The following is a 24287-nucleotide window of genomic DNA, read 5'->3' as shown; positions in this document are numbered from 1 at the left end:
AAACAAAACACTGCCAGAATAGATTGGGTGGGGGTGAGGGAAATCCCTTCCTGACCCCTGCCAGTGCTGGCTGAAACCCTGAAGCATGAGCTTTAGGAACATAGACATAAATTGGAAATGAGCCCCAGGATTGTTGAACCCTTCCTCCTACCATCACAGGCAACCCAGTCATACAATCTCACTCAATTTGTCCAGCGTGCTCTCAAAACCAGTTAAGTTGTTTGCCCCCTCAACTCCTATTAGGAGGCTGTTCAAGAATAACACCCTTCTGAAGGTTAGAAACCTCCTAATTTCCAGCCTGAACTTGTTCATGGTCATTTTATATCCATTTGTTCTTGTGCCAACATTGTCGTCTAGCTTAAATAGCTCTTCACCGTCCCTGAAATTACCCCCTAATGTATTTATAGAGAGCAAACATATCCCCCCTTGGCCTTTTTTTGCTAGACTAAACAAGCTAAGCTCTTACAGTCTCCTCTGATCATCCCAGTAGCTCTTGTCTGCACCTATTCTAGTTTAAATGAATCTTGAACATGGGTGACCAGAATTGTACACAGTATTCCAAATAAGGTCTTACCACTGTCTTGTCCAGTGGCATTAATGCTTCTTTATCTGTATTGGAAATGCCTCGCTAATACATCCTAGGATTGTATTTGACTTTTTCACAGCTGTATCACACTGGTACCTCATAGTCCTCCTCTGATCAACCCCTACACCCAGATCTATCTCCTCCTCTGTTGCTTCCAGCTGTACTGTCTCTGCTCCTCCATGGAGCCGCTGCTGGCCACAGCTGCTCAGGACCACAAACCTCCTTATCAGCACAGAGCCATGTAGGGGCTGATGGTGTGTCCCTCCCCCTCCCATCATGTGCCCAGGTGGGCAGAGCATGCCCCTTGTCCCAGCTCCTGCCCCTCTGAGAGTGTCCGGGGGACAGGTCGGGACACGGCTTTGTGGCTGCTGGCCAAAACCTTTTTAAAAAAGACTACGTATCTGACTGAAAATAGTTCGTAGGCAAAGATTCCTGTGCAGTGTTTGAAACCCAAACATTGGAGCACTAGGACACTGAAAGTGAAATGAGTTTTAAAGTAGTAGAATGGATTTTTTTTCATTGTCTACGCTTAGAAAAATGCAGAAAGTAAAGCACATAAGTAGTTACCAACTACATTACATTTCTTTAAATTCTTTCATTTGTAATCAGTGTTGTCATTATCTGGCTAGTCAGGCTGCTTGTGGGCTAGTTTTTAAGTGGCTTTAAGCTATTAATGCAGTAGGAATCTGGCAACCTGGAGTCCATTCACAAAACATTATGCGCTAGTTGGGCCTCTGCTGCCGATGCGGGGTCTACAGTTCTTCAAGTATCTTCTCTGACTTCATATTTACACCTCCCCTCTGGTCTGAATATTATTTCTCTGCCGCCCATGTATGGAATACACACAGAGACTAGAACTCGAAGAAGAAATGGAAGTTCCTTACATCTAATTAAAAGCTCTTTGAGTTGTGTGGTGCCTATCTGTATTCTGCTCCTCCTTCCTCTCTGCTTTGGATCTTATTGGATTTGCAGTAAGAAGAGGTATTCTTAAATATAGGTACAATGTTAGCTACTCTCTAGTCTTATCTCTCCAGCCCTGAATAGATCATCATCATCACTCCCATAACCACATTGGTCGTTGGGGCAATCAACCAATTGTCTCCACCCCGACGATTGTGAGTCAGTGCTTGAGTCTCCGCAAAGTCCATTCCTGTCCACTCTTTTGTCAGTCCATCTCTTCTTCTGTCTACCTCTTCTTCTCTTCCCCTGTACTGTCCCTTGGAGGATGATCTTGGATAGGCCTGATGATCTTGTTACATGGCCGTACCACTTCAGCTTGCGCTTCTTCACGGTTGTCAGGAGGTCTTCATGTGACCCAGTGCATTGGGTGATGATGTTGTGGACCTCTTCGTTAGTGACAGTCGAAGTAGGAGAAGCCCAGGATTTTACGGAAGTATTTAATCTCTACTACCTGTATTTTCTGTTCAAGTTCTGCCGTAAGGGTCCATGTGTCTCACGCATACAGAAAAATTGAGATGACCAGTGCGTGCAGCAGTTTCAGTTTGGATCTCAGGGAGATGTTGTTCTTCCTCCAAATTGGCTTTAGCTTCACCGCTGCTGCTGCTGTTTGTGCAGTTCTTGCCAGAATTTCTGCCTGTGATGATTGCCCCCAAATACTTGAACTGTTTCAATGTCTCCAGCTCTTGTCCACTGACAGTGATATGTGAGCTGATCCCGTCACATTTGTTTGTCATCAGCTTGGTTTTCTCTGCAATGATTTCCATGCCATATTTTGCAGAGGTTTCATCCAATCATTTCACAAGGTTGACACATCTTCGCTGCCTGCCAGGCCATCAATGTCATCAGCAAACCGAAAATTTGAGATTGTTCGCGCCCCCCAATGCTGACTGATATCCTGAATAGATAGACTTAGTAAAAACCTTGTTACTGGGCTAGGAATCTCATGTGCCAATTCATTCAGTATTCTGGGACGGAATTTATCCCCCCTCCACTCTATTTCAGTGCATTAAACTAAGTTTTTTCTTTAGTGTCAGATGTAGTAATTTCCATTTCTCTTCTTGGCTTCTGGTGGCAATATGATGGGATAATGTTTCCAACTAGCTTCCCTAAAATATGGGAAATAAAACTTTTTGGACAATGCTGAATCAAGGAAAGGTTCTAAGATCAATGTTTCTTACTGAAGTTCCAGAGGCTTTTTACTCTTGAAATTGACTGAATAGCTTGTATAATATGTGCTCTATAGTCTCTCTGTATACCCCATATTCAAAACTTAAGCTGTTGGGATTTGCTGAAGTCACATTGTATTTTTTCCTTAGTAGATGGAAGCAATTTGAAGGCAGGCTTGAAGAAGCCTCTAAGTGGTTGATTGAAGAAGTGGGAGCAGTTTGGGGAGAGGTAGCAGATAAAACAGCATGAGCAAACTTTCTGCCTTTTCATTTTTGGACTATCAAGGTCTTGTACAGTTAATTCCCAGAACAATTAGGCTGCTGTAAGATTTATTGGCTGGATACAGAGTAGATTTTTTTTTTTTTAAATTCATCGAATTCCCAGATAATGTGTAGTTCTAATTATGGAAAATGTCACCTTTTCTGGAGCATTTCATTCCCTTGGTCAGTGTTCTGGCCAAGGTATTTAGGGGACACTGCCTTCAGATGTGTCAAGCACACCCTATCCCATCTAAAATATACCACTTCTGGTGTTATTCCTGAGGGAATTCTGCGCCACTGCGTGCGTGCAGAATTCACGTCCCTCCACAGATTTCTTTGCTTCCCCGCAGAAAATGATGGGGAGGCAAAGTGAAGCTGCAAGAGTGGTCACATGCCCCATCCCCAGCAGCAGCAGGCACTTTGTTTCCAGCACCTGGAACAGCCAGTAGAGAGATCAATCACTGCGTATGTGCCTGGGGATGCCTGGGGGCATGTGGGTCATGTGCCACTGCCTCCCCTCACCCCACCCCTTTCAGGTGAGCACAGCTCGCTGACTCTGCCTGGATCCTAATGCTGGTCATCTTCCCCATTGTGCTGGATGCCCTGTTTTCTGTACAATGGTGAGCGCCCGGACGTCCCCTCAGCAGCAGCTGGGGCTCTCCTGTTAAGCAGGCCCACTGGACCCCCAGCCCACTGAGCCCCAAACAGCTGCACCTGGACTCGCCAAGCCTTACTATCCCAGCACCTGGACCACCCCCCTGAAACTCCCATATGACCCCCGCTGAGCTCCAACCACCTTCACCTGGACCCCCCTGCAGAGTCCCATTGCCCCTGCACCCAGAACCCCTCCCAATGAGCCCCTGTGCATCCAGATCCCTCACTGAGCTGCCCGCATCCAGATTGCCCTACACCTGGATCCCCCCCACTAAGCTCCTCCACACTTGGATCCTGCGGGGCTGAGCCTGCTTGCCCACCCCTGGTGCTCCTGGCACAGAGGGGCAGGGCTCCTGGGTATTTCTGGGGCGGGCCCGGCCCTTGGGCTGTGTCAGGGTCGGGTGCAGCCTCACCGCTGAGTCCCTGTCCCGGGGAGTATAGGGGCTGCAAGATGATCTCTGACCTCCGTGCAGCCAGTGGTCTGTGCTCCCTACTGCCATGCTGGAGCATCCACATTTATTTATTGACAAATAAAATTTGCAGCATTTTGCTGAATTTTAAAATATTATGTGCAGAATTATTTTTTTGGCACAACTCCTTCAGGAATATGGTGTGAATAATAACAAGCTAGTTTCAACTTTCTGCAAGTATACATGCATGTAAAATTAACTGCTCATGATATACATGGAAGAGAACACAAACTGGACATGATTATGGCTGAATTAATTTTAAATTAAACAGATATTCAACAGATATTTTATTAGCCCGGCTCTGATGGCTATCAGATTGACTGACTGAATGTAACTTACTGATTTAATTGCACGAAATAAAAAGAGAGTAAATTCTGAACATGTAACACATTTTACAGGTTATCAATGTTGCATTGGCTCTTGCTGCGAAACCACAAAGTAAACTAGCGCAAGAAAACATGGATCTCTTCAAAGAACTATGGGAAAAGCAAGTCCGTGTATTGACAGATGCTGTAGATGACATCACTTCCATCGATGACTTCCTGGCTGTTTCAGGTATCAATACGGTTCCCTACTTGCAAAGAGGCAATCAGCTGTATACTGGGGCTTATTTCAGGAAATCAACAGTTGTTCCAATATTCCAGAAATTATTTTTCTCCACCTTTTTGGAGAAGAATGATCACAGTGCAGCTGTGATATATCTAAGCAACTAAGCATGCAAGTTCAGCGGTGTAAGGTGTGAAAATGTGAAGTGTGGGCTATTGATGCAAGTAGAACAAGGCATGGTTGAGTTATAAAATATGAAGCAGATTAACTTCAGTGGGTACCATATCATGTGTAAATATATTTTTTCTGATATATAATTTGGCAGATACAGCAATTCATCAGTGGTAAAAGATGTTTAATGTTTGTAAATTATATATATTGTAATTGGTATGCACATTAGAGATGCTAAAATGGTTATGTGGGATTGCTCCATGATCCAGTCTCCTAATCTTTACTGTCGTTCAGAGACTTGGCTTGGACATACATTATCATCACTTTAGCCACTAAAGACTCACCTGTGCATGAACAGATAAAAGAAATAGAAAATAAATATTAAGTGCAAATTAGCTATGAACTAACAAAAAATAAATCCATTTAATTTGCCTCATAAAAATTCTCAGTGTGTAAACACAAACTAATAGGCGTAGTAAATGACACTCACATAAGAAAATGTTTGTCAAAATGAAAATTCTTTATCTAATTACGATAAATTGGAATTTTCTTTTGAAAGAGTTTGGTAAATGTATTCCTTATTTACCAGATGTCTCAAATACTTGCTGAGGCATTTGTCTACAATAATGAAACTAAAATCCATAATTCACCAGTGCAGCTCCACCAGCAGTTACAATATAGACATAATGCAGGCATTTTTACCTCCATGTAAACACCTGAGTCCTGACGACTATAATTTGCTGCTACCAGTGGAGAATTAGGGATCCAATTTTCCTTGTGCAAACAGACTGAACATCTCAAATGCTGTGAAAGTACCAGTATTCAAAAGATGTTCATGGAGGTAAGTTACGTAGGAACTGTAGGAGAGAACTTGAAGTTCTAATTTAAAAGGGAGTTTACAATAAATGTTTGCATTCTGACATCCTATACTTTTAATACCATGGTTGTTACAGTATTGGTAGTTGAAATTGCACAGGAATAGAGGAGCATAGTTCTGGGTAAGGATACTTGTTTTTAGAATAAGTAATTGATGGTCTCATGTTTATGGCCTATTTGGAATGTGCCAGTGAATATAAACAAATTATAAAAATTGTGCAACATCCTTCTTTATAAGGCCTCCCAGCATGTTTCAATTGTAGATGTGCTTGGAAAAGTTCTCAAACTGCCGAAACAGTTGACTATGGCCTATTCCCTCCCAACATCTCACCCCAAGAGAGACACTGGTATTAAACTATAGGAGAAGCAGACTATATTGTTAGCCCACTAAGTTTAATTATTCTGAAAGATTTCAGGGTCTTTGCTGATCTTGGTGAGTCACTAGTAGGGTGACCAGACAGCAAGTGTGAAATATCGGGACGGGGGGTGGGAGGTAATAGGAACCTATATAAGAAAAAGCCCCAAATATCGGGACTGTCCCTATAAAATCGGGACATCTGTTCACCCTAGTCACTAGAAATGTTAAGTACCTTTCTCAGGAGCAGTGACTGTCTGAATAAAGAGAAACTGATTACCTCAAATATGCTCTTAGCACAGAATGTCTTTGAAATACTGGAACTTGAGGGCATTGGAGATGATTGAGAGCATTCAGCAAATGGACCTTGTATTTGTATTCAATGAATTCTTAAGGAGATAGATTTGATTTGCAGCAAAGTGATAAGACTTTAAATTTGATTTTAACTTTTACAAACTTTCCATATAAAAGCAATTTACTTTATCTGTTTACACTTTCTAGCTTATATACTAGCTAACATTTCAAACCTTTTTGGATAAATTAGTGATGGGTATAGTTTATTTGGGGTCATTAAATCATTACACAAAGTCTTCTGGTAATAGACATAAACTGAATGTAAAAGGACTGTTATACAGTGTATCTAGCAGGGCAGTTAATTGTTCTGCTCAGTGTGAAGCTGGCGCACTGAATAGGAGATTGACAAGTGTTCATTTCAGGTAGCAAAAGTGTGGCTCACAGAAACAAGTGTATACTTAACTCACCAATACTCCCAAGTACTTTATTTGCAGACGACTAATTTTGTTGCTACTACGCTATGTTCTTATCCAGCTGGAGAATAAGTAGCAGCTCAAGATTATCTTGGCTATCAATACCAACCCATGCCTGGGAGCACCCTCTGCATCAGGGTTCCACTGGGCACCTTGCATTTCTGTAACTGTTGTAAAAGTGGTTACAGGGCAATGAAGTCATCATCCCATTATGTCCACATCATTCACTTAGTTCACTAAGGTTAATGTCACCATAGAGACTTTAAGTGGTGTCTGGCGTAATTTTATTCATTGAGGAACTCTGAGCAATAAACAGTATAGATTTTGTTCCGATATTGCAGCTTTATCTGCTGTTTTCACTTCCAAGCTCTCTGGCTCTACTTCTTTAAATATTTGTATTACATTTTCTCTTTGCTGGCTCTCCTGTACCTCATATCTGTTCACTGAATTTTCAAATTACTAATGAACACACTTTCCACTCTTACAGCCAAATTCTGCCCTCAGCTGAACTTGTGCAACCCCAGTTGCTTGTGAAATACCCAAGTATAAGTGAGGCAGAATTTTGCTCATGGTGCTTCAAGAACCTCTTGAAATGTGATACCTGGCCTTGCTAATCTTATATAAGCTTAATTATTGTTCCAGTGCCTCCACTTGAAAAGTGTAGACAGCTGCGCCACTGTAGCACTTCAGTTGTAGGCATTGTCTATGCTGACAGGAGGGGTAGGTGATTGGTTTAAGTAATCCACCTCCCCGGGAGGTGGTAGGTAGCTAGGTCAATGGAAGAGTTACAAAGGGATCTCTCAAAACTGGGTGACTGGGCAACAAAATGACTACATTTATCAACACTGAATTTCAAAGTAATGCACATTGGAAAACATAATCCCAACTATGCATACAAAATAATGGGTTCTAAATTAGCTATTACCACTCAAGAAAGAGATCTTGGAGTCATTTGAATAGTTCTCTGAAAACATCCACTGAATGTGCAGCGACAGTCAAAAAAGCAAACAATGTTAGGAACCATTAGGAAGAGGATAGATAATAAGACAGAAAATATCGTAGTGCCACTCTATAAATCTAAGTATGCCCACACCTTGAATACTGTGTGCAGTTCTAATCGCCCCAACTAAAAATATATATAATGGAATTAGAAAAAGTACAGAGAGAGGCAACAAAAATGATTGGGGATCTGAAACAACTTCCATAGAAAGACTGACTGTTCATCTTGGGGAGGGAAAAAGACAACTAAGGGGGAATAAGGAAGTTTACCCCTTATAACAGAAGAACCAAGGACCACCCAATGAAATTAATAGGCAGTCGGTTTAAAACAAACAAAAAGCAGTACTTCTTCACACAACGCATAGTCACCCTGTAGAACTAGTTGCCAGGAGACGTTGTGAAGGCTAAGTCTATAACTGGGTTCAAAGGCATAGGTCCATCAGTGGCTGTTAGCCAAGATGGTCAGGGATACAACCCCAAGCTCTGGGTGTCCCTAGCCTCTGATTGACAGAAGCTGGGACTGGATGACAAGGGATGGATCACTTGATAAATTGCTCTGTTCTGTTCATTCCCTCTGAAGCTTCTGGCATCGACTACAGTTGGAAGACAGGATACTGGGCTAGATGGACCATTGGTCTCACCAAGAATGAACTGTTCTTATGTCTAAGCTGATCTAACCCCCAGTGTAACTTTTTAGTGTAGACCAGGCCCAAGTCTCTTCCACTAGTTTACACACATCTTTTACCAGTTAACTCAATATCCTTTTCACCTTTGTTAGATTCTTTCAAAACGGCTGTTTTACGATCTGTGTTAGGAATGAAAGAACTCTGCAGGTGTGAGTTGGCAGTCTAATATGATTAGGACAGTGGTAGGAAACACTTGAACCTATAAAAAGCAACAGGGCAGAAATGCCTTACTAGTATGGTGTTTCAGAGCTAGATATTTTTCTGGCTAGCAGCACAATGTTCAAATGTTAATGCTAGGTAAAAATGGCACAAGTGTACAAAACTGATATCTAACAATATCAGAGCTAAGACTCTCACAGCTGGATATCCAAATTTTAGGCAGTTTTGAAAATCTCAGCCTAGGCTTTTATAATTTACCCCTGGAGGAATTCTGAGCCACTGTGCATGTGCAGAATTCATGTCGCCCACAGATTTCTTTGCTTCTATGCAGAAAATGACAGGAAAGCAAAGGTAAGCTATAATAGTGGTCACATGCCCGCTCCCCAACAGCGCGGGCACCTTGTTTCTGGTGTCCAGAGCAGCTGCGGAGGGGTAAATCACTGCAGAGGCCCATGGGTGTAGTTGGGGGGGCATTGTCCCCCCAGAGGCGAGGTATGGGAGGGTACAGGGGGTCACGTGCCACTGTGGCTCCCCCCACCCCCAAATTTCTGCGAGCACAGAGCTGCCTCTGCCTGGGTCCTATTGCTGGTTGTCTTCCCAGTCTGTGTGCTGGTCACCCTGTTTTCTGTACAATGGTGAGTGCCTGTGGTGGGGCAGGGCAAGTGGGGGGAAAAGTAAGAGGGATGGAATTGGGAAGGGGAATGTGGGAGTGATGGAGATGGGAGGGGAAGCGGTAACCCAGCAAGTGGCGGCCCCTCGGCAGAAGCTGGGGCTCCCCCGTTAAATGGGTCCATCGATCCCCCTGTACCTGAACCCCCACCCCACCAAACCCCAACCAGCTGCACCTGGACCCCACCTCACCAAGCCTCACTTCCCCCTCACCCAGACTCCCCCGCTGAGCCCAAGCCACCTTCACCTGGACCCCCTGCAGAGCCCTATTGCCCCTGCACCCGGATCCCCCAATGAGCCCCAGTGCATCCAGATCCCTCACTGAGCCACATTCACCCAGATTGCCCCACGCTTGGATCCTGCTGGGCTGATCCTGCCTGCCCGCACCTGGTGCAGAGGGGTAGGGCCCCAGGCTGTTTCTGGGGCAGGCCCGGCCCTTGCGCTGTATCATGGGTGCAGCATCACTGCTGAGTCCCTGTCCGGGGGGAGGAGGGGAGACCGGAAGGGCTGCAGGGTGATCTCCCACCTCCGTGCAGCCAGTGTCCTGTGCTTCCCATTGCGACCTTGGAGCCTACACATTTATTGACAAATAAAATTTGCAGCATTTTGCAGAAATTTAAAATATTGTATGCAAAATTTTTATTTTGGGGGTGCAGAATTCGCTCAGGAGTAGTAACTGCATGTTTCACTATTGTTTTTTCTTTGAGCATTTTTTAACTTTCTCATTTGATAAAGTTGATCTGATTCCTTACTTTAAAAGCAAATAAAAAATCACAAAACTGGAGTATTTTCATTCTCTTATGAACTAGTGAATAATATCTACAGTAGTTACAAACACCTCAGGAATGGAGGCTGTTCATAACTCGGAACAAAACATTATGGTTGTTCTTTCAAAAGTTTACAACTAAACATTAACTTAGTAAAGTTTCAAAGCTATATTATGCAGAAGAAAAATGCTGCTTTTAACCATCTTAATTTAAATGAAACCAGCACAGAACCTGTTTCCTTATCTTGTCAAATCTTTCTTTAAACTTTCCCTTTAGTTTACGTTTAACACAGTACTGTGCTGTATTTGCTCTTTTTTTGTCTCTGCTGCTGCCTGATTGTGTACTTCTGGTTCCAAATGAGGTGTGTGGTTGACTGGTCAGTTCATAACTCTGGTATGCATAACTCTGAGGTTTTTGTTGAAAGAATGAAGGAGCCTGAAAGTGAGATCTTCCAGATACTGTTCCATTTGATTGCCTAATTTCAAAATAGGATGGGGATTAATCATTTGATGATCTTGTGTAGTAAAATTGTGATTTGTATTTCTAGACTTGTATAGCAGGATTGTCCAAAGCTGTTTACATATACTAGAAACGCCTCATCCTGTTAAGAGATGTTGATCCTGTTAGAAAATTAAAAGGGTTGGATGAGTCAGAGGCAAGGTGTCTCATTATCCCATCCACATACAAGGCAAGTGGAGAGGATGTGGACTAGTGCAGTCCAGAGGAAGGAATCTCAGAGCAGACAAGGCTGGGTAGACATGAGCTGAATTCTCAACTCTTGTGTTGATAGAACCAAGCCCTAGGATTGGGATAAATTTGGATTCCACATAGTATGTGAACTAGAATTTTGACAACCAGTTTGGAGAGGCATCTCCCCACTGATTGCAACAAACTTGGTTTAAAATATAGTTAATGCTTCAGAAAGTGTGGTTGGAGCTTATTTTAAAGAGAAGGTATTGAAGCTTCATGTGCTGAAAAACTGTATTTTTGGGAGGTGTTACACACACACACACGAAAGAAAGGAAAATGTTCATGTCTAAATACTTCTTCTTTTGCCATCAGAGAATCATATTTTAGAAGATGTAAACAAATGTGTGATTGCTCTCCAAGAAAAAGATGTTGATGGTTTAGACCGAACAGCTGGTGCAATTCGTGGACGTGCAGCTAGAGTCATTCATGTTGTAACTTCCGAAATGGATAACTATGAACCTGGAGTCTACACAGAAAAGGTGCTGGAAGCAACAAAGTTGTTGTCCAATACAGGTAGGAATAAACACAGTGCTCAATACTGATGTATGGATTCAAACTGCATACAACTACAAAGGCAAATGGATACAAACATATTAGTGCAACTTACAAGAATAAGGGTTCAATTTCATAAAACCTGTCTGTGCAGAATTTCTATTCAAAGTAGGGCCGTCAATTAGTCGAAGTTAACTCATGCAATTAACTCAAAAAAATTAATCGTGATTAATCGCACTGTTAAATAATAGAATACCAATTGAAATGTATTAAATATTTTTGGATGTTTTTCTACATTTTCAAGTATAGTGATTTGTATTACAACATAGAATACAAAGTGTACAGTGCTCACTATATTATTTTTATTACAAATATCTGCACTTTAAACATGATAAAAGAAATGGTATTTTTTCAGTTCACCTCATACAAGTATTATAGTGCAATCTCTTCATCATGAAAGTGCAACTTACAAATGTAGATTTTTTTGTTTGTTTTATAACTGCTCTCAAAAACAAAACAATGTAAAACTTTAGCGCCTACAAGTCCACTCAGTCCTACTTCTTGTTCAGCCAATCACTAAGACAAACAAGTTTGTTTACATTTACAGGAGATGCTGCTGCTGCTTCTTATTTATAATGTAACCTAAAAGTGAGAACAGGCGTTCGCATGGCGCTTTTGTAGCTGGCGTTGCAAGGTATTTATGTGCCAGATATGCTAAATATTCATATGCCCCTTCATGCTTCGGCCGGCATTCCAGAGGATATGCTTCCATGCTGATGATGCTCGTTAAAAAATAATGCTTTAATTAAATTTCTGACTGATCTCCTTGGGGGAGAACTGTGTGTCTTCAGCTCTGTTTTACCTGCATTCTGCCATATATTTCATGTTATAGCAATCTCGGATGATGATCCAGCACATATTTGTTTTAAGAACACTTTCACAGCAGATTTGACAAAACGCAAAGATACCAATGTGAGATTTCTAAAAATAGCTACAACTCTCGACCCCAAGGTTTAAGAATCAGAAGTGCCTTCCAAAATCTGAGAGGGACAAGGTGTAGCACATGCTTTCAGAAATCTTAAAAGAGCAACACTCAGATACGGAAACTACAAAACCCAAACCACCAAAAAAGAAAATCAACCTTCTGCTGGTGACATCTGACTCAGATGATGAAAATGAACATGCATCGGTTTGCTCTGCTTTGGATTGTTATCGAGCAGAACCCATTATCAGCACGTCCTATAGAATCGTAGTTGAAGATGAAGGGACATATGAATCTTTAGCTCATCTGGCATGTAAACATCTTGTGATGCCGGCTACAACAGTGCCATGCAAACGTGTTCTCACTTTCAGGTGAGGTAAACAAGAAGCGGGCAGCATTATCTCCTGCAAATTGTAACCAAGTTTGTTTGTCTGAGCGATTGGCTGAAGTAGGACTAGAGCCTACAAGTCCAGTCAAAGTTTTACATTTTTTTTATTTTTAATGCAGTTATTTTTTGTACATAATTCTACATTTGTAAGTTCAACTTTCATGATAAAGAGATTGCACTACAGTACTTGTATGAGGTGAATTGAAAAATACTATTTCTTTTGTTTTTTACAGTGCAAATAATTGTAATCAAGAATAAATATAATATAATTGTTGTAGAAAAATATATGCCGTGTTTGTGCCGCTTCTGAATTTGGGCTTATGATATGGACTTGTAGGGTCCAGTGACTTGCATCGCTCCATACTTCTTCACAGAATGATGCTCCAGAATTTGAGCTTGTATGTCTTTAAAATTGCAATCATGAGAGCTAAAAACAAAACAAAAAACAAAGAGGGCACTGAAAAAAACAGATGGAAACCAATCCAATGTTCTATTCCTGAGTCCATATAGAGTCTGAAACAAAAGCTATTGAAGGTTATGAATGCCCTTCGTTTCAGTAGAGTATTAAACTGTCATTGTTAGGTTTAGTTTTAAGTTAGCTCTTAAATATTTAGCAAATACTTTCTTCTTATCCCACAATCCCCAACTGCCTCCCATACCACCCAGGTATAGTATTATAAATCTCCTGGTTTTTCCCCCAACATCCTCTGCCATGCAGATGTGGCGCATATTTGAAACTAAAAATGTGGTGACATCATAAAGTAAACTGCAATTAATATCAAAAGAAAACCTGAGCTATTAACTGATTGTTAACTTTTCTATCTTTAATAACCTCAGTTTTTAAAATTAACTGAAGCTGCTGCAGAATTTCTAGTGTCAACCTGAGTACCACAGAACTTGCCCATCTTTCATTAGAGTACATTGGGGCCGGGGGGAGTAGGGGCAACATTGCCAAATGTGCTTGACTTGTTTGTTTTCTTAATTCAGTTATGCCCCGTTTTACTGAGCAAGTGGAAGCTGCTGTGGAAGCACTTAGTTCTGACCCTGCTCAGCCAATGGATGAAAACGAATTTATTGATGCTTCACGATTGGTGTATGATGGAATTCGGGATATCAGAAAAGCTGTATTGATGATCAGAGTGAGTGACTTTGTATTTAACTTATTTTTACAGCATTCTACTTTCATTTACTTTACTCAGCATTTATTGAACTTAAGAAAATATATCGTTCCTACACAGAGTGGAGAGTATAAGATTTTTCACTGACAACTTATTAAAATTATGAATCTAAAAGCTGTTAATCACTTTATAGAGAACTTCAAAATGTCTGTTGTATGTATGTTTTATCTTAAAATGCAAACTTCACCAAATAGGTCTGTGCATCACTGATAATTAGAGCTGAAGTGCTAAACATCCTTAATGATGCATCTATTCATAATGCAATACTTATTGCAATACATATGCTAAAACTAGTGACCCTTGGTTTAGACAATAGAAAATTAACTCTTGCTATGTTTGACTTTATTTTTTTATTTAAGGAAAAGAGACGTCCAATTTAATTTCTCAAATCTTAAGTAAACTTCACAAAAATTTCATACCAGTTTCTTGAAGATGAGGTTAGGTGATCTGGGTATTGAAACTCGCCTTGTTCTTAGAGAACCTGAGAAACCAGGCAGCATAGATAAATGGGGGCTAGCTTGTTAGAATTTCATTTCCATTTCTGTGCCTGCAATTTGCAAATGCAATTAATTAAACTTGGATGTCTCCCTACCTGATAAGGAGGCAGTCATCTAAATGGTATTACTTGAAGGAGCAAAAGGGCACCTGCAGTGATTTGAAGGCACAAAAAGGAAGTATCAGGCTTACATGTGGGCTCTTCAGACCTTAATATGAGCCAGAGCTTAGTGATAGCAAAATGGATGTAAGGTTTTCTATCCCTCTCCCCTTCTTCCCATGCCTCAACAGTGAATGTCTCTCTACCCAAGACAATGTTTGTAAGGTTGGAAATGAGCCTTTCCTGTAGAGGTTTCATATTGTCCACTGGTTCCAAATGTCTTGGTGGTGAGTAAATTTGCAGTATGTAACCCCAGCACATCACTGACTGTAACAACCCTCATAATATTAATTTGTTACATTTGCTTGCTTAAACTAAAACCTAAGGAGGGCAGAGAAAAAGTGAGAAACTATTGTAGGAAACAGTTTTAAGAAACTTTGATATATACCCCTTTTCCATGGAGCACCATTATTAGTTGGGATCCCGCTTCCCTCACATGCTACAAATTAATTTTATTCACCCCCTTCTATGAGTCTTGTTGCTCAGGACAAGGAGGTACAGCTGCTAATTCTATGCCTGCAGCAATCAGCAGAGCTGGCAGTGCCAGGAATCCTGACATTCTCCCTCATGCTGCTCATCTGTGCTGGGGAGAAGCCACGTTTATGATGTCAGGATTCCATGGGTATATTGCAACTGCCAGTAGCTAAAGGCAGTTCAGTGGTGACACATAAGTGACCTAAAAAAAGTCAAAATGTTAAAACACTCAAGTGTTTTTCTGCTGAAGGGCTTGAGTTGTACAACTTACTTAGAATAAAATAGAGCCCTCAAAACTGAGATAACAGAAGGAGCACCATTTTTACAGGCTTTTCTGTTTCAAATTGGAATTCAGAAGCAACCCTGCTCTGAAAAGGAATGCTGCTGAGCAAAGTCAGTGCAAACAAACCATTTAAAGTTGAAACTAGGGTCTAAATGGGGAAATCTGTTGACTAATTCTTCACATATCCTTGGAGGAAAAGTCACTGAAAAGCCTAATAGGGTTTTTGTTTTGTTTTAAGTAATATTTTTTTCAAAGCTAAAATCTTCGTGCATGAGCAGAACCCGTTTTTCTTCTTTAAAGGTAAATACTTCCCTTCTTGAGTCCATGTTGCAAGACAAAACTACACATCAGAAACCTCTCATGTATTCACTTGGATTTGTTATATTTAATTTGGAGTACAGGAAATCACTGAGATATTGGTGGAGAGTGGGAACATGGAGAGAAGGTTATGATCTGAAACAATAAAGCTGCACAGCTGTCATTGTCGTGTTAGTGTGCATTATCTCCACTGTTTCAGTGGAAGAAGTTCATTAGTTTTGACTGACAGTATTATTCAGTGGTAACAGAATGAGATATCAAATGCTAAATGCTGTAGTTGCCTTGTACCTCAATTCCAAGACTAAAATTAACCCACAAAGGAGCTTGTGGAGGGCAAAAATGCCTTCGCTCCAATTTCTCCACTGAACTGTTAACCTGTGACAACTGACGCAAGTTTTTTCAGTGCCATTGTTTTAATGTTCTCTGTCTTCATATCAGATTTGCTCCATTTTAGAGTCAAAAGCTAGCCTGGGTTCTGAAAGTCGGGCTGCATTCTTTCTGGCTCAGGCTTTGATAGTAGAAGGTTCTATTAACACATAGTTAACATTATTCGTACCTAAACTAGAAAAGAATCCAGTTAGCTGGATGATATCTGAGGCTCTAACAGGAGTAAATAATAAAAAGGTAAGTTTAAGTATTCAGAGAAGAGTGAACATACTCAGAGCAGTCCATCGAAGTGATAAGTCTTTTGTACGTAGTCCTTCAGATAATAAAATGCATTTAATATTGCATCAGTATTTAGTTGTATTTTCAGGTGTTTTGGTAACCAAAAACAGTACAAACACACAAGAATATTTCCTCATTTGCTTAGAGAATAGTACCTTACATGCCTTTACACTGATTCACATGCGTTCTCACATTCATATAGGAAAATGAAGTAATCTCTTATGTAAAGTGGGGGCTGGGAAAGGTACTAGGTTCAGTACAAGCTTACTTGACCAGCCTGCATTTTTGGCTAAATGGTTAACACAACCATCCATAATCTTCCTTTGTATTGCAAGATGCCTGTATTGGAAAACACATTATAAAAATTAAATTGTAGGAAAGGAGCAGGTAAGAGCTACTTACATTTTTCAACCTATTAATAGCAAAGATTGCACTATTCAATCAAGTTCCTTACTACTACAGCCCTGCAAAATTGTCATAAAAATGTGGCAGCCTAGGTAAAGATGTAGTATTTTAATATAAGCAGATATTGTTTAAACGTAAGCTTTATGAAAATTTTGTTGCAGTTTATACTGACAGCAGCAAAAATAAACTCCAAATTGGAATTAGGTCAGCTGAGCTTAACCTATAGCATAAAAATTGACCCTATTAACTACAAATTTTAAGCTTTGCCTGGAGAATGGTAAGAATAAATTTTGGTTTATGATAGCTACTGTTAACCCTGTGGAAGCTTTGATTTTTAATTGTCCTAAAGCTTTGATTTTTAATTGTCCTGCTATTTTGAAATAGGCTTTAAAAGACGTTGGGAATTGAGTTTTGATGTGGGCTTTCTGAATAAAGCAATTAAGCACAAGGTATACCTTATGTAATTTGGATTCCGTGTAACTGTCTTTTCATGTAGTCCAAATCTTGAGTACACTCCTTTAACCTTATTCCATGTTTAGCACACGTTTTAGGGCCCTCTGCAATTACTTAACTGTAAACTTCAGGTTTGAGCAGTCAAACATATAATCATACAAATAACATTAACTGGAGAGAATTCTGACTTACCCTCAGTTGAAAGCCTAAATAATGCACTGTAGTTATTCTGTCTCCTCCTCCTACCCCTGATGTGAAACGGCTGACCAGAAGGTATTTTTTATTGGGTGTGGATAGATGGATTCACTTCTGTTGATCTTGACTGACTTGTGATGAATTCTACTTTTCTTTTCTTAGACACCTGAAGAGTTGGATGACTCTGATTTTGAGACTGAAGACTTTGATGTCAGAAGCAGAACAAGTGTTCAAACTGAAGATGATCAGCTCATTGCTGGGCAAAGTGCAAGAGTAAGGAAAACATTTTAAACATATCTTCTACAAGAAACAGTTTTAACTAGTTCTAAAAATCCAATTTTTAAATCTATCACTTAAGAAGCCTGGTCTGGTTCTATTTCTCTCATGCTAGGTCAGAAAACTGACATTAATCTCTTCCTTTCCACTGCCTCAAAAGGCAGCTAAGAGAAACATTACATTTTAAAAACATCAGTGTCTGCTTTGTTTTGGGCATTCTGAAAGACCAGAATCCTCTTGATATTGATAAACTACTGTAAACTTTCACATCACAGATCTGAAATAGTTGCTCCCATTTTTTTAGGCATGTGAATTTTTGGCTGGTAAACAAGTCCATCTGTGGCAAATTGATGTGTTTTTTTTTCCTGGTTGTTGGAACTGCAGACTAGAAATAGATATTGCCACAAGCTTAGACATTTTCTACAAAAAGCCTTTTAGAAAGTCCACTGGACTTTCAGCAGACCCTTTGTTAAAAGACAGCAGCCTCAAAAAATTATTCAGCCAACTTCTTTTCCTATGACAGTTTAAAAAAAAAAAAAGTGTCGAACACCAGAAATCTTTTGTGGCATCATCCCAAGAGCATAAAACACTATTGACCTAAGGTACAACTGTGGAAATAAATGCAACAGTAAAGGCTGTATTACTTTAATATACCATTTCTAGTTTTTCAGCCATTAATTATTCAATATTGTACTTTCATTTTAAAGTCACCTAAAGCCATACAAGAGCAGTTGGTCCTTGTTTATCAAATTTTTAGCACACTTGGCTTTGGAGTCATACTTGCAGGGAGTGTGTTCTTTCCCTGTAAAAATTTTCTCCACTTCCCCTCTCCCACTCACTCCAAACTAAAAAAAAGTTGTCAGGTATGTGTAGTGTACTTTGGGCACAGCCTGATACCAGGTGTCTGACATTGTTTCATAGAATATTAGGGTTTGAAGAGACCTCAGGAGGTCATCTAGTCCAACCCCGTGCTCAAAGCAGGACCAACACCAACTAAATCATCCTAGCCAGGGCTTTGTCAAGCTGGGCCTTAAAAACCTCTAAGGATAGAGATTCCACTACCTCCCTAGGTAACCCATTCCAGTGCTTCACCACCCTCCTAGTGCAATAGTGTCTCCTAATATCCAAGCTAGACATCCCCCACTGCAACTTGAGACCATTGCTTCTTGTTCTGTCATCTGCCACCACTGAATTCCTTTTCTCCTGCTATTGTAATGGAAGCCCTATAGTGTTCCTACTTTTCCTGGAAGAAGGGTAGATTTGAGTTTCTATCTTACATGTTGGGGGTAAACACAACCTAATAAACCACTTCAGCTATGTGTTGGAAGGCTCACGTTGTAATCTTCGTTCTAAACTCTCTAGTAATTGGAAATACCCATGTGTAGCTTGCAGGATAGATTGATTTAAATCACCAAGTGGAAAGTCTTGATTTAAATAATCAATTTTAATCAACTTTTCGCTTTGTACTTAGTTATTTTCTAAAGAAAGTTGTGTTCTCATTGGTTGATATAACCATGAAAACATGTTCATTTACAACTAAATACAGCCTTTATGTAGACTTGGTACATCTTTTTGCTATCTAGGAGGGTACATTATAATTATATACTTTTATTTAAGCAGTTATGTAGCTTAATATTTTCAGATTCCTAATTGGACATTTTTAATATTAGAAAATGGTGAAGGATATATTGCTTATTTACTAGATACTTAACTCTTTCTTATGGTTTGTGTCCTGCATCAGCATGGTACTGGAATTTAAACAAACACATAAGATAGCATATAAATCTTTTATTAAACAAAACAACCTTAAATGTTTTGGGTAGTAAACTTCTCTTATCAAAACATATTTCATGTTTACAACTAAATGATTTGTTAAAGGAAAAGAAGGGTTAACTGTAGTCAGTGAATTAAACCGATTATTTCAGTTCAGCCTGGGTAAATTTTCAAATATGCGTACGTGAAAGTGACTGGAGCTTAAGTTCCTGCTTTCCTAAGTCTTGAAAATGAGACAACAGTCTCCTAAGTTACTTAACCTGTCCTTCAGACTTTTAAAACTAATACACCTCTACCCCGATATAACGCTGTCCTTGGGAGCCAAAAAATCTTACCGCGTTATAGGTGAAACCACGTTATATCGAACTTGCTTTGATCCGTCAGAGTGCGCAGCCCCGTCCCCCCGGAGCATTGCTTTACCGCGTTATATCCGAATTCGTGTTATATTGGGTCGTGTTATATCGGGTTAGAGGTGTATAGCTCATCACCTCCTGCCATGTATTTTATTCATAGTCTGGAAGGGAGAGACAAGTTTTCCTGCTTTTTCAACTTCTAGTTGATTTCTCAACTTCAAATGAATTAGAATATTTTCTTCATTTGGACCTTCTGTGACTGCAGAAGAGGCTACTGCTGTCAAAAGCTGGCTTAGCACTTCAACAGACTGTTCCAGGTGCTTAGCTAGTGACTTCCACCAGTTCAGTGGAGTGATTTTCTCAAAAACAGCAGCAGCAAACATGTACTGCTTGAATGCTTCATCTCCAACTCTGAAATTTATTTTGGTTGGCTTGATTGAGGGTGATCATTATATGCACGTCATAGCAGCAGCATCCTATTCAGCATTTAGACATCTACCCTGGTATGTTGGGTTGAGAATATTGGCAAGAAAATGAAGTGGAGTAAGGTTGTTGAGCCATCTGCTTTACTGCCTGCAATTTAACTTCACTGAGTATTTCTTCAGCATCTCCTTGAAATTTTCCAAGTTTCAACAGCATCAGCAGTACAGCAGCAATTTTTCTGCAATTTGTCCTAGGCTATGAAATTAGTATATTTCAGTATAACGAGTATATCTTCTACATTTCTCTTTAGTCTGTTGTCTATTTTATCATTTACTAGCATAGTAAGGCCTAGGTAGTCCATAAGAATAGTGCAAAAAGTTTATTAACCAGTTGATCCAGATTGTTCAGACAAGTCCCATGTCATCTTGAAAGACATTGCCTTCTCTGAGAAGCATTTTTCATAATGTTGTTTCATTCTGACAGCCAGGGCTTGCATCTTTGTTTGCACTGTTTGGCCACATGTTCCTTTTTTACACAGAGGTAGAGGCATTTCTTGAAAATATTTCCAAATAGGGTCTCTTTTATGACCTGCAGCCATGGTAATTTTTTCTCCAGTTCCCTGGTGTTGAAATCAACACTAAGTCTGCGCTCTGAAGAATGTTTTCCCTTCTTCCTGCAGTGTCTTGCTTTGACACCAGTGTTTCTCCTTTCTGGTTGCATGCTCTGCTCCTTCTCCCTTGTTCCCTAACTCTCACATGACCCCTATCCTCAGAAAAATAAAATAACAGTCCAAGACTTTTGCTCATGTAACCCACATGCCTTTTGCACTGCAGTATCTTATTTGTTTAGAGATAGATGGAGGCAGTTGAGACGTTAATGGTTTTCTGTTTGTATCTCTGTGTGTACACACGCAAGGAGAGAGACCAAGGCCGTTTACTTGGAAGTGCCCAGAACTATCCAGAAGCAAGGGCTGGTAGTTACGGAGCAGATGGGTGTTTTTCCATGAGTGCGATAGTAAATATATAAATATTCATAACTTGAGAACTGAGCCAATCAGAGCTCAGGTAGGGAGAAGCTATAAAATATGAGTGTGAAACCACCCAGGTGGGCTCAGTGGATAATTCTGATGAGATATATGATGATATCTCCTTGAGTCAGAGGCTGGATCCCAACACCTCTGATGACTTTGCCAGTCTGTTGCAGCCAGTAGCACAGCCCTTTGGTCGCTCCCCAAGGATCAAGTCCTTAACACAGCACATGACCTATCTATTTATAGATGTTTATTTATAGAGCTTGGCCTCCAAAGTTAGATGTTTTCCTCGATTATTTCTTTATGTAGAAGAGCAGCCTTTAACTCAGAGATCTTTAATAGAGGCTTATGGATTTATTATAATCTTTTGAGTATTTAGATAAGCTTAGATCAGATTTCATTTTAAACAGATTTATTTTCATAATGAAAAAACTTAAAATAAAATAAAAATCTGATTTTAATTTAAAACAAAAAACCACATTGATTTTTTTATCCACCCTGATAGCTTGTCATTAAAACTATTGTATTTCACACAAAAAGATATTCTGTCCTCATTCATACAACTTGCCTTTGTGAAAAGGGAAGAAAAAATACAGTCGTACGCCTTAAACTTCTTTGAAGGAGTCTAGCAATTTTATTAAACAACAGACATGATTACAGTTCTTGAAAAATCAACCCAGCAGCTTTCTGTCCAGGTAGCCCTTATTCTGTAATGTAAGTAGATAATCATATAGTCGTAAACTTTTGGTTCAAGATGAGAAGAAATGGGCCTATCAGCCCTTTAGGTCAAAAGAAGCCTATTAAAGTTTCTCTCTATGTGCATCACTTAGATTGGTTATTAGTGACACTGTTCTAAAAAGTCCTTTTTACAAATAACCGAATAAGGAAATATGGAAAATCACTTTATTTCAGGCTATCATGGCTCAACTCCCTCAAGAGCAAAAAGCTAAAATTGCTGAGCAAGTAGCAAGCTTCCAGGAAGAGAAGAGTAAATTGGATGCTGAAGTATCAAAATGGGATGACAGCGGTAATGATATTATTGTATTGGCAAAACAAATGTGTATGATAATGATGGAAATGACAGACTTCACCAGGTGAGCCTCTTTCATGTACTTCAACTTGTACAGGTGCTAACTTTCTCAGATGTTCATCTTCTCTCAGTAAAATGCCCTGGCCAATATAACCCTAACTTTTGTAAGTGCAAATATTTGAAATTCCTACATTTTTACAACTTTAGCTTTGAACGTAGCAGTATTGTCAGTGTGTTTTTAATTTAAAAACTACACATCAGTACACTTACTGATGTGCAGTTTTCAAAACTTACAAATTGGTATAAATTGACCAGATAATAAATTAGCTTGTCTGTTCACAAATCTGGACTAGGGTCGTTTTCCTGAACATGTTTAAACTTGTCTTGTGGTTTGAAATTTAACAGTAAAGCTTTTATTTAAGCTGATAAGGTTTTTCTCAGGCATTGATTCAACATTCCATAAAAACTAGATAGTCACAAAACATATTTAACTTCTGAAATATTACCATATATAATAGTATATTACATTGCTTGAAACAATAGGTATAAATAGCCTAATAAAAAAGTTTTTTTTCCCCACAAAACATGGGCCCTTTATCAACTTGGCAAAGATTTGTGAACTCATTGGGGAAACTTGACTTACAAATGAGAGAGCTATTGATACACTATAGCATGAGTGATAACTTTCCTGTGAGCTGCTTATTTTTATTATGCAAGTCCACCTTACCCATGTGAATACAGTTCACATGGGTAAGGTGGACTTGCATAATAGGGAGTCGGGAAAATGGAATATGAGAGAGAAGCAACATGCTTGTTTTGGTACCAAAAAGTAGTATCTGCTTTGTTTTGCAGAGGTAAAGGACCACTAAAAAATACATCAGATGTGATTAGTGCAGCCAAGAAAATTGCAGAGGCTGGGTCAAGGATGGACAAGCTGGGACGGGCTATTGCTGACCATGTAAGTCATCATTTATCTTCATAAGCCTCCATCACAACTGAGTAATTGTTCTGTGTGGATCCTTCAGAAGGATTGGCGGCTTAACTACTTATCTAGTTTTCTACAATCACTTCGGGAATACAGCTCTTCTACCTTGTTTCTCCCAACTGCTTTGCTGCCCCATCAACATAAACCCCTGAACGCATACAGATACTTTTAACAGCTCGTTGTTTTAAATCAAGCACCTAGTTTCTTTACATTAGCTGAAAAGAATAGAATTTGGTTTTGTCCTACTCGAGATATCCCTGAGTGCTTCGCAAAGCAGCAATGTGACTCTGTAGGCAACACAGTAAAGATCTTCCACCTTTTCATGTTCTTTGTATGTATAAATATCTTCTGTCTGTGTGTTCCACTCTATGCATCTGAAGAAGTGAGCTGCAGCCCACGAAAGCTTATGCTGAAATAAATTTGTTAGTCTCTAAGGTGCCACAAGTACTCCTGTTCTTTTTGCGGATACAGACTAACACAGCTGCTACTTTGAAACAGTAAAGATCATTATGCTCCCAGCAATAGATCTGGCACAGCCTTGATTTTAATCTTCCTGTTTCTGCGGAGATGTTTGAGAGTAGAGTTATCAGTGAGTTATATTTGAAATGCTCCACAGGATCTCTATCTTCTATATGGATATACAGGAGAGATGGGCAGAATAGGTTTATTGTTTGTGTTTTATCCAAAGAGGGCCACCATTCCCACTAATATTGCACTACAGTGTCAGCAGGGTAGGCAGCTGTTTCCTTATTCTGTACTTGAACTCGCCTGCTTAAAGCCCATTGGCAAGAGGACTATCAATGGAGCTTTGCTTTGTCACTGCAAATGTTAACAGGGTTTAGCTTGATCAGTCATATAATGAACCAAGTGCTCATGTTATCACACAAGGTATTCATACCTCAGTGACAATCACAACCAAACAAAAATCTTACTCTATCTGATAACATTTTTGATAAGCACAGACATCTAAGGCTAAAGAAATCTGTGGTGTTCATGATAGTCGATGCTCCTGAGAGGTCCTGAAATACAAGTAGCTTAGGTTTGAGGTTTGTGATTAACCAAGCTTTACTTTGGCACAGCTATAGG

At 39.8% G+C, this 24287-nt stretch overlaps 1 protein-coding gene across 1 annotated transcript in view; it reads left to right on the top strand.

Moving 5' to 3' along the window:
- CTNNA1 (catenin alpha 1) overlaps positions 1-24287 on the top strand; it is a 216326-nt gene that overhangs the window by 180274 nt on the left and 11765 nt on the right. Inside the window, exons 11-16 of the mRNA XM_065410042.1 lie at positions 4496-4652; positions 11155-11355; positions 13692-13843; positions 17494-17604; positions 22099-22280; positions 23069-23174. Coding sequence (XP_065266114.1) covers positions 4496-4652; positions 11155-11355; positions 13692-13843; positions 17494-17604; positions 22099-22280; positions 23069-23174 — 909 coding nt within the window. The remainder of the gene's footprint in view (positions 1-4495; positions 4653-11154; positions 11356-13691; positions 13844-17493; positions 17605-22098; positions 22281-23068; positions 23175-24287) is intronic.

Source organism: Emys orbicularis, chromosome 8 (assembly GCF_028017835.1).
Source record: "Emys orbicularis isolate rEmyOrb1 chromosome 8, rEmyOrb1.hap1, whole genome shotgun sequence".
Classification (NCBI taxonomy): Eukaryota; Metazoa; Chordata; order Testudines; family Emydidae; genus Emys; species Emys orbicularis.
The sequence above is the reverse complement of the archived record's forward strand: the minus strand, read 5'-3'. Positions and strand labels throughout refer to the sequence as shown.